Source organism: Petromyzon marinus, chromosome 3 (genome assembly GCF_048934315.1).
Source record: "Petromyzon marinus isolate PM22_M1 ecotype Great Lakes invasive population chromosome 3, UKy_Petmar_22M1.pri1.0, whole genome shotgun sequence".
NCBI classification, from domain to species: domain Eukaryota; kingdom Metazoa; phylum Chordata; class Hyperoartia; order Petromyzontiformes; family Petromyzontidae; genus Petromyzon; species Petromyzon marinus.
Genome location: NC_133669.1, coordinates 1,332,970 through 1,344,059, shown reverse-complemented (window position 1 = coordinate 1,344,059; position 11,090 = coordinate 1,332,970). Strand labels below are relative to the sequence as shown.

Below are 11,090 nucleotides of genomic sequence, written 5' to 3'. Positions count from 1 at the left end.
ATAATAAGATCCCTCTTGTATTTCATCATCAACATCTGCCTAGACCAAGCCCACTGCTGGATTAAGGCCCGTTTTGTATTTTGATGCCATATCAACAAAAAGGTCACGATAGTTAATAGGGTGCAGAATTGATCAACTGGGGGGGTCATGCGACCGTGGGAATCATTTGGGAGTTTGTGGGAGGGGCAAGTAGCCAATGGGACCCATGAACATTAATAATGTAGGGGGCAAATGGCTTACCTCACATTCACAATATGTATTATAGATCGGTGTTATTGATATAGATCTCTGTTATTCCACAGCAGGTGAGAGCCACCGAGAGACTCAATAGATTCAGTGGGCCTCATCCCAAGGTAGAGTCTCGGGGAGGGAGCAGTCGACCCCGTGCCCCCTCCCCCGCCCCGTGACTGGGTCGCTTTTAGCCGAGTCCACTCACCACTCGCGTCTGCCGGCACTGTGGCGAGAACTTGTTTAGATTTGGGGGTGGGGGGTGGGGTAGGAGCACGGCACAGCCGACGCTAAACAAACTTTGGAACGCAAAACGGAACGAGTATCAGAATCTTAATTTGACATTTTCTTTCGTGAGACCGGAGGAGTCCGATGAGCTGCATCTGCCTGTGGTGCGGCCTTGGCGAGCTCCCAGCCCCCCCCACCCCCACCCAGATGCGCATCAGAAAAAAACCATGCGGGATTGCGGCTGGCTCTACATCCCGCAGCAGCAAGTTTCCGCTTGACCATCGATGTCTGTGGAGCCGGCGGCTCGCGCTCGCACACTCGCAAGGCTGCCAGTTTAAAATCCTGGTTGTGGGGTCGACTCGGCCAATCATCTTTCCGGGGTCGATAAAATTGGCACCGCCGTGTTGGGGAAATGAACAGCGGTCGTTTCTATGGAGAAAGTCACCCCCGCCATAGAAATGGGGAATTTCCATCGCTGGCTCAGGGCTGTAAAGAGACGCGCACCAATGCCTCATTTAAGTAGCAATCACTTTAATTGATTTTGAACGTAAGAAATTTAGAAAGGAGGGGGCAAATAGTTCAGCAGCGAGGTGGGGAGGGAGGTCCCCCTCGTGCCCCCTGCTAGGGGCTGCTGTCGACTGTGCAGGATTCCGTGCAGGCGCTCACCAACCACATCGCGAGGAGCCGAGCGGAACCTCCAACCCACTCGCCGTCCACATGACGGGGACGAATCTGTCGCCTTTTAAAGTTCCTCCCCACGCGATTTCCCGGACGCTCGGCTGGAAAGAAACGAAAGAGTCTCGCGGCAGCGGCGCGACACGACCGACGTCGTCCCATTGACGGGAGCGGAACGATAATCGATGCAAGTCAAGTGCCCCCCGCGCGCGATTAAGAACGGGGTCGGAGTGAATAGCGGCCCCTCGCTCGGGAGTCGATGCGCGCCCGTCTCGGGCCGACGGAGGGTGGCCCCTTTTCAAATTCCGGTGAGCGCGGAGGCTCGCTCCCGTTTGAAGTTCCGTAAAAGTGGGAAGCGTGTCGTTACGGAGCGATTTGCTGCTCCGCACCGCCCCGGTGCTCTGCGACTGGAGCGTTCACGGCACCTGTGTTCGGATAAGCACCGCTCAAGCCATTAGCCTGCGATTACCAAATCCCTTGCGCTCGCTCTGCGGCCGGTGGCTCAGCGGAAGGGCGAGTGGCTCGCAATCGGAAAGTTGCGTGTTCAAATCCCGCTTGGGGTTGACTTGCCCATCATCCTTCCAGGGTCGTATAAAGTAGTACCACTTTGTAGCAAGATCAGTGGTTGACTTATGGATAAACTTTCCCCCACCATAGGAATGTGGAATTAGATACAACTGGCTCAGGCCTGTAAACAGGAGATGCACACCGACTGCATGCTCGTTTTAGCAGTAGATCTTTTTGACTTTTTGGACATGCACATTTGAATGGATATTCTTAACAAACCCAGCTGTCGAGTAGTTTTGCTCTTTCACTAATACCATCAGCCAACTTGACTTCATCACCAGTACTTTCTGTTCTGTGTGTGGGATCGAAGAAAGAACGAAGGGTCTAAGTGCTGCTCAGCTCAGCACAACGAGGTCATTGGCGCTCATCTCCTGTTTACAACCCTGCAGAGCCAGTGGTGGAAATTCCACGTTCCTATTGCAAGGGCGAGTCTCTCCATAGGACAACGACTGTTAGCTTGCACACCAAGCGGTACTAATTTTATCGACCCCAGGAGCAATGTTTTTATCCCCACACCCCAAGCCGGTTAAGGAAAGAAAAATGATAGCTATCGTGGTGGCTGAAACTCCAGCTTGGTGCCAAGGTCTCCGCTCGAGTTGAGAAGCTTGTGGCATCCTCATCATCGTCAGCCCTGATTTACTCACTGCCGGATGAAGGCCTCCCAATACGGGTCTCGTTGTGCCACAATCCATCTCATTCCCGCACACGATCTCGTCACTCGATCTCGGTGTGTTTTGTCCTCTGGCTGCCGTTCCATCACCGGGCTAATCCATCAGATATCGTTCCTTCTTGCGGTGTGTCCTGCCAACGCCTACTTTCTCTAACGGTGGTCAATACGATATATCTCTCTCATTTACATGTGTCCTCCAATCCACGTGTTCCTCTTTCTGTCACTCGGTGTAATCCCCAACATGCATCTGTCCCTTGTTCTTTGTGCATTTGGTCATTGTTTTCGCCACTGTGTCCATGTTTATAATTGACACATCACAGAAGGTCGTAGTGCGCACTGATTGCAAATTCCTCTATTCCCGATCAAATTCTACATTTCAAAAACATGCCAACCTGCACTCTTACCAATTTTTTTTTATATCACTTTTGATCCTGGTCTGCCATGAATAATTTGTTTCGGTATACTCCGATGTGTTTTGCAGTTGTGTCCCTCCAAAGAGTATTTTCTCATGCATCATGATGTTAGTTTGCTTCATCGTTGGAAAAACTCGCTGGCCTCCTTTGTAAAGTCCTCTAATCGATTCCCATGGTTCGTATATCCATCGGATCGGAGATGGTAAATACGCTCCCCATTTATCTTTACCCTATCATTTCTCCAAACCAGTTCTCAGAAGACATCTTATAATGTCGCTGGACCTATTTACTAAATGTTTACGCAGAAATGAAATACTGCCATCGCGAAATGATGCCGCAATAATTTCGTTTTTCCATTCAAGAAGGAAAGCAAAGCAAATTTGAAAAATTACAGACCCATTAGTCTCTCATCAGGAATATATAAATTGTTCACGAAGATCAAAGGGAATCGAATATTGGGCATTTTAAAAGCCAAACAACCACATGAGCCAGATGGATTTAGAAGGTTTTTTTTGTTACTATAGACCACGTGCATAGTATTACTCAGATTCCAAAATGAGTATCAAATACCACTGTTGCCTTGCTTCATGAACGTAGCACAAGGCATATGATTCAGTAGCAATGCCGTCATTAAAGCTCTCACAAAACGGAGGCATTTATAAAAAAAAATTAGTTATAAAAATAATCAAAACCAGTAATCGAGATGCCACAACTCAGCCAGGGTTCCACTGGCAGGCATGCGGAGGGACACCGTGAATCCCGCCTACACGTGGCGACGTGGGCGGCCGCTATTAAACACCGATCGTGAGCATGAATTGTGCCGACACAGGGCACCCGTCTTGTTTGCATGAACCACCCTGCATGCGCCCAATCGCAGACCTCAGACGCCAAGCAGCTTTTGAGCCTGGGTATATAAAAAGGCATTGCCATATTATTATAACAATATGAAATAAAGCATTTCAGACATTCTCAATCCACCAACGGATGAAAGCCATCTCACACCATGTCAGTCACGGGGTTTTGATTATACTTTACCACGCCGGTTATTGTGGATCGGTGAAGGGGGTGGGGGGAGAGAGGGCAGAACCGGTTATGATATCACTTGACGCTGATGTTAGCTGTGACCAGGACTTGAACTGGGATTGCAGGGTCCATAGCGCAGGGCCCTAACCACTGTTGCACTGCTCCACCCTTATCAACGTTGCCGCCATTAAAATATAAAATCCAAAGGGGCGTTCCACTCGAGAGTGGGAAAGCATACAGCGGCCAAGACTACAACAGAGTTGGATGATGAATGCTAATGACCCGAGGAGCAGATGGGAGATCCCGGAGACAAATTAACACGAGCGACGAACACAGCGACCGTTACTCACGACGCAGCAGCGGCAGCGCGCGCCGAGTGCCTCGGTGTGGCCGGGCCCGCCGGCGTGCACACGCGCAGAGTCGGGAGTGAGATCATACTCCCTGGCCGCGATCAACCCACTGGTGAAGGCCTCCCCAAAGCGAACGCGACGTGGTTAAGACGTGTCACTGCGTGTCGGGCCTAGGAGCGTGCGTAAGTTGGCGCTCCTGGACGCCGTTGCAATCGAGATGTTCCGTCTCGAGGGGTCAGTCAGGTGGAATGTCTTAATATAAATATAGAAAATAAAGATAATTTACCAAAATCAGGTGTACCAAAAAACTGCTCAGCTTATGATTTCAGACCGATTTTTTATTTTAATGTCCCACTTTTTCAGGACAATTCATAGAATGAGTAACAAGTTTGGTTGGTATCCCCATGTCCAGGAAAGCACAATTCTGTAACGAGTGTGCATGCGTGTCTGTATTCAACGTTACCTTCTCTTAAAACATCGACATCATCAGCCATGATCAATCCACTGCAGGGTGAAGGCCTCCCGATACCATCGTCATCCCTCACGGTCCTGCAATCCATAATCCGTGTTGATCCTGCACAACCCATATACATCGTGTACACGAACTGAACTCATCGCTCCACCTTCGCAGCTGCCCTGCTCTCTGGCGCGTTCTCTCCTTCGGGTGCCATTCCACCACCAGTCTTGGTCCATCAGCTGTTGTTCCCGATGTGTCCTGCCCCAAGGCCGTTTACTTTCATTAACAGAAACAATAATATATCCGATTTGTGTTTATCTGGATAAAGTTAATCAATAAATATCGGGTGTGCATTCTGCAATTATAAACATCTTCACTGGGAATTTATTTAACTACCATTCCATTGATTTAACTTTTTTTATGGCCGCAAATGATTAGTACGGATGCAAGTGGTGTAGTAGTACGCATGTAACAATGAACAGGTTAAAATTGATTCTTAGACTCGTGATACACAAGCATCATTCCTTGTAATTTATCCAAATTATATGCAAACAGTTATATGAATTTTACATGTTTACCAGCCAGCCAGGTGGCTTAGCGGCAGAGCGAGCTGCTCGCCATCGGAAGGTTGCGAGTTCACATCCCGTTACCAGTCGTTGTCTTATGGGTGTACTCGCCCACCCACCACAGGAATGTGGAATTTCCACCACCTGGGATTTCAGAGGGGCTGCTGGAGGCCAGGAGCTCACCAGATGCTCCTTAACAAATCTGGAAGCCCCCCTTCTGATGGGCTAAAGAACAGCCACAGGGGGGGCTTGGGCAGGTCATGTTGACACCGCAACGGACGAGTCCGGTCTAAGACTACTGTCGGAGTGGCAGCCAAAGGAGGGAACACACCCGAGAAGACATCTGCTGCGGAGACATTGAACCGACGGAATAAGCTCGTGTGCGGGTGCTGAACGCTTTTTTGCATCGCGGATCCGTGAGAGATGACAGCGGCTTGGGGAGGCCTGCATCCAGCAGCGGATTGATCGTAGCTGACGATGATGATGACGACGATAGGCTGAAAGATGTGCAATAACTTGCAACATTCTTCCATCATATATCCGCATCGCTCGGTAAATGTAAAATATCCCCACACCCCGCGAGTAATGGATGTCGTACGAAGGAGCGTGGCTTGACGCGGCCGAGAGGCACATTAGGGCTCCAGCAGATTGAGCAAAATGGCATGTTTGCCGACTTTGTGGCGAGACGGGAAATGCTACACGCGATGAAGGATAACTTGTCGGTGAATAAACACTCACTCTCGCATATCAGGATGTGGCGAGTGGTGTGACGCTTAGGGGATTGGTGAGTTATTGCTGCTTTCTGGGCAGGCTCTTGAGCCACGGGTTCCCAGAGCCACTGGTCTACCCACCAACTGCACCGAGTGAACGAACCAGCTGCTTGCAACAGGCTGCCCTTTGGAAATAGCTTGCCAGAGGAGTGGTGGTGCAGTGATGAGCGTATACCCCTCTGAAGCTGGTGACCTGAGTTTGATTCCCAGCCACGGCTAACATCGTTGGTGGGTGAAGCACTCGTCCGTAGCGTTTTCTGTTTGTAACCATGTGGCGTTCGACACGTTGTCCAACGTTTCCCTCCACGAGCCAGGAGCTTCTTCAGAGACTGAATGGAAGAAGCTCCCGTACGTGGAAACAACAAAACAATAATACAACAGTTACAGAGCAACACCGCCAAAACCTATGCAGCAGCGGCATTGGGGAGTGACGTTTGAATCGATCCTCAGCCCCCTCCGCGCACCAACTCATAGCTGACCAGCACGGCGAAGTACGGTCAAATAACCCCCACGATCCACACGGCATGGGGAGGCCCTCATCCAGCAGCGGACTGACACAAGAGACGTACATTATACATATACTCTATATAGATTCCACCTAGACAAGCAAAGCAACTTTCATTATTCGGCCAGATGCACACAAAGGTCACCTTACAGGTTGGGTCACTTATCTTGCCGCTGGTGGTTTTCGTAATGACGATATCACAAAATAAACAGTGCGCGCCACCAAACGGCGACGCTCATTTGTTAGCGTGACAAACGGCCGCGCGGTTCAGAGACTAGTCATTGCGCCATGACTTTGCCGCTAAATATTGTGACCGATGGGGCTGGGATAAGGCACCTTCCTTGAAGGGGCTCGATGGCGCCCAATTCATGGCGGTGACAAACATCGATGCACACCAGAGGTTAGCGGGGAAACTCGCCGCTGACAGATCAACGGCGCGCGACTCCCCGGGTTCAGTCGTAAAACAACAAAGGCACACACCCTGGCACGATGGTTAATGACCGCTCCCCACCCCACTACACCCCCCGTTTTTGTATCCTGAACATTTTGTCGTCAATTTGTTGTTTTTGGCGTCATCTGGTCGAACACCAGTGGAGACTAGGCTCTAAGAAAAGCCGTCTCGGGTGTGGACCAATCAAATTCAAGGACAGTGCATATTATTATCAGAGTTGTCTCTTTTGTTTGCATTTTGTCTGCTTGTGTTGTGGTTATTGCAAACATGATGCCTTGAATAAAGGTGTCAGTTTTTGTGCTAATTAAAAGGGTAAAACCTATTACTATACCAATTTGTTGTTTCTTTGGGAACTACTCGACTGGCGTGAATTCTTTATGCGCAGCATTCCGAGGATGGGCCAGTGTCTCTCGAGTGACAATGCAACGGGCACGTTGCGAAGTTGCCGATGACATGGCACGGCTGGGACACGAGACCCGTGGGGAAGAGCAACGCTCGGAGCGTGGAGCGGCGCGTCCAGGCAATGCGGTTGCTTCGTTTCATGGCGCCGTTGACGATTCTGGTTTATTTTTGTGAACTCGCACTGTGTTGTGCACAATTTCGTCCGTGGGATGTCTCCTCCTCGTACTTATCAAGGCCCTTCCCACGCGACGTCAGTCATGGTGGTCGTTTGACCATACTTCACCATGCATGGGTTTTAGAACGGGTTTAGATGTTTCTTGGCCATGATTGTAAACACACGTTAACCAGCTCATGGACGTGCAAACCACTGCCACCGCTTTACCACTCTGAACTTGATTTATGTATATTGAGATGTATGGAAAAAACGGTGCACAGCATCTGAGATGCATCATGGATTTTATTTTTCCTAAATGGGCATACGATACTGTACAGTACTGCGCATTTAAAATTCCACAATAATTACACCCCCCCCCCCCATCCTTTATTTAAACAACACAGCTGACCATACCAGCTGGCCATAACTAATCGAGTCTTTATGGCGATTTGAATTGTTTTGATGTAAAAATCATCAGACAATATGTTACACGTTTATGTTTGCAATGTATTATTGTGCATACTGTCGTGCAGCAGCAGATGGCTTCTAATTGGGCGCGTCCGCTTGGCCCATAGAGAAACCACTACCTCCGCGATTGGCCCGTCACGGATATGGGATCGGTGTCCTCCCCCCGCACCTCCGATTCGCACAGTTGGCGACGTACGGTGCGAAAGAAGTTCAACATACATATACATACGATGGGTGGTAAAGTGGTGTGGAGTATGACCAACAGGCAGACGCGTAATGACGCGTCGATTCACCGGTTAACATCGATTTCTCACATCAAACCGCGCTTGGTTGAGAATCAATTGCTGTGTTCGTCAGTAATTGCAACGCATGTGGTATATGCAACGCACGTGGTATATGCAAAGCACGTGGTATATGCAAAGCTAATGGTCGCTTTGTTACATTGTGATCAGGTGGGACGGCGGTGGAGCGATCGCAAGGTCGCGAGAACACATCATGGCTGGTGGTTCACATCGGCCCATCATCATCAGCATCCCTCCACGGTACGTAAAACGACTACCACTTCGTGGGAAAGTCAACAGGGGTTGTCAAATAGAGAAACATGCCCCGGCCACCACAATAATGTGGAGTTTCACCACTGGCCCAGGCCTCTGGTGAAACAGGACGATCATCAACTCCATGGCTTTTGTATGGTTACAGTTAGACGGCGGAGCAAACCAAACACAACGAAAATTACGCAATATAAATCACTACACGCAATGGAGACAATTCAACGAATCTCTGCGTGGTAAAGTGTGGGGGTTGGGGTGTGAATCATTCCAGGCCGCGTGACAATGCTGCCACTGTCGGGCGTGATGCGAGCGAGGCCGGGCAAACGAGGCCCCGCTCGAACCGAATGGCCGGCTGATAGGCCCCAGAGTGCGCGCAATCAAAAACACAACTCCTGTTCCATTTAAACCGTCAGAGGCCGCGGGTAAGGGAGAGAGGGGGGCGGAGGGCTGAGTGGAGCGCTCGACTTGGCTGGCTCACACGGATGAAGAGGGCAAGAGACGCGGGGACCCTGCTTCGCCGTCCGTGGGTTCCATGAATCTGCAACTCACGACCCGCTGCGTCGTGAACCGGTTTTGATAAAAACCCCAAGACTCGCCTCTTAAACGGAGGTCGCGATGCATGGACATTGCGCACCCGTTGCCAACCTGCCCGTGAGAGGTGTGTTTGTGTACTTGTAAATGTACTTACCTCCTATGGCGCGCCAGTGCATCGCACGGAGACAACGCTTGCGTCACGAGACACACACCGGGCCCTCCACAGTCAGATTGCAAGACGCCTGGCCAGCGTGGAAGAGTAGGCCAAATAACCCTCGAGAAGGGGCCCTTGAGTTCACGCTTCGTGGAGTCTCTTCCGCCTGAAGTGGCAACTAATTGCGGGGCTTCACCTTTAACAGTGCCGAGGATGATGAACATTGCCGCCGCACCACCCGTAGAAGGCGTGCACCGGTTATATATGGCGCCGAGTCGCACCACGTGGCCGAGTCACGCGTCGCACCACGTGGCCGAGCCACGTGCAATGCGCCCGGTCTCATCAGAGCTCGCAGGCTCAGCAGGCTATGCGCCTGGATAGCGCTGTGACGGGTGACAGCGCAGTACGTGAATTTCTGCAGTTCGATGTCCACATGTCTATGCTCCCCTCCTTCACGAAGTATGACCGGTGTGGTGAAGTATGGTTAAATGAACTCGATGACCTTTATCGCGTGGGGAATGCCAGCATCCAGCAGTGGACGTACTTGTACATCGCACCACATGGTGAAATCAATGATGCTCCCTTAATGCAGAGGATTACCCGTTATATACATGTACAATTATCGCAGATGATTCAGGCTATTAAATATTTTTTGTTACGAAGTGTTTGTGTGTTGATAGAATGACTGATTGATTTGTGTTCTGCAGAGTGGCATATCAATTATGAATCAATTACTATACATATTTAAATACTTCATTGTGACGTGTATTTGTGCCCATCTGCTAAATTGTGTAATTAACGTGGAAATTGGGAAGCAGAAGTTTAACTAGATTCATAATAAATAATATTTTTTTCATGTTAAATTATGGTACTTTCAACGGAGTGGATACACGTGTGTATGTATGTACCTTGGGTAGAGCGGTGGCGCAGCGGTTAGCACACTGCGTTACTTTGCGGCCCACCCGAGTTGTATACCCGGCTGCGGACCAACATCTTTGACGATTCTCAAAAAACAGTAGTGGGGCCTCCTCTAGGTCAACTCGGGCGAAAACGAGCACCTGGTGCTATGTGTAAAAATCAAGGAGACAAAGGCTGCCAGGCGTGGTGCTAACCACACCGCTTCCTCGTGTGCCGTGGCGGTCTTCATAGGTGCTCGCTAACCGCACTTGCCCCAGCAGCCTGTTAAAGGTTACATGGGGGGGGGGGGGGGGGTTGCCTTTGGAGACGTTACAAGCAACGAGCATTGTGGACGGCTGATTTGGCCGTGAGACAATATTGTATCTTATCGTGGCTTAAAATATGTCAGATCTCTCCGCTCCTCGCACAATCGAATGCACACCTATTGATCATAATCCCCAAACACATTAATCGTGGCACCCGCGGGCTCAGACCAATAAATCCTGGGCCTGGAGGCGCGAATCGCGGTTCCTAGAGAGACGTCGTCAGCCCGTGCACCGAGCCCGTTTGATGGGGATCAGAGCGCCGAGACGCTTTACCAAGAAATTCGGGAGCGCGTTCAAAGACGCCCTCGTGTTTATTCCTGGAGGCCAGGAAACTTTCCCTGCCCCACCACCACCACGACCCGCGTGAAAATCGCTCCCCGCCATGTCGAGTCAGCAGTGCTGCTGTGAAAAATCCGCATCCAAGGATTTGGAAAATCTGCATTTTGTGAGTATCGCTTTGATGGCGATTGCTGAACGTCTGAATCACCCTCGTTTTACTGCCAGTGATTTTCTGAGGATTTGCAGGACTATTACTGCGTTTGATTTGTCCGAATATACAGCCTGTTTGCAAAAAACGCAACCGATGTAAACCCTACGAACGCAGCACCCAACGTTTCTGGTAACCTCACATACGCGACATACGTGTCGAGATGAATGGTTCAGAAGCACAAGAATGCGGCAGAGCCCCCTTTTAATAAACA

The 11,090-nt window shown here is 50.1% G+C and overlaps 1 protein-coding gene and 1 long non-coding RNA gene across 12 annotated transcripts in view; one reads left to right on the top strand and one right to left on the bottom strand.

The window, feature by feature from the left end:
• Positions 1-9,655, bottom strand: part of LOC116951146 (uncharacterized) — an 83,290-nt gene extending 73,635 nt beyond the window's left edge. The window contains exons 1-2 of one of the 3 annotated variants that reach the window (XR_012946088.1): positions 9,167-9,256; positions 4,618-4,728 (exon numbers count right to left, since the gene is read on the bottom strand). This is a non-coding gene — a long non-coding RNA (uncharacterized LOC116951146). Of the gene's footprint in view, positions 1-4,617; positions 4,729-9,166 lie in introns of all 3 variants that reach the window. The other 2 variants (XR_012946101.1, XR_012946093.1) reach the window with 2 other exon arrangements.
• LOC116951124 (uncharacterized) overlaps positions 1-11,090 on the top strand; it is a 115,970-nt gene that overhangs the window by 59,083 nt on the left and 45,797 nt on the right. For 4 of the 9 annotated variants that reach the window (XR_012946071.1, XM_076072142.1, XM_076072159.1 and 1 more), the window contains one exon: positions 8,380-8,469. Coding sequence is in view for 4 of the 9 variants with exons in the window: in XM_076072142.1 (XP_075928257.1) it covers positions 8,380-8,469 (90 nt within the window). In the remaining 5 variants the exon portion in view is untranslated. Of the gene's footprint in view, positions 1-7,288; positions 8,125-8,379; positions 9,825-11,090 lie in introns of those variants that run through there. The other 5 variants (XR_012946069.1, XR_012946066.1, XR_012946067.1 and 2 more) reach the window with 4 other exon arrangements.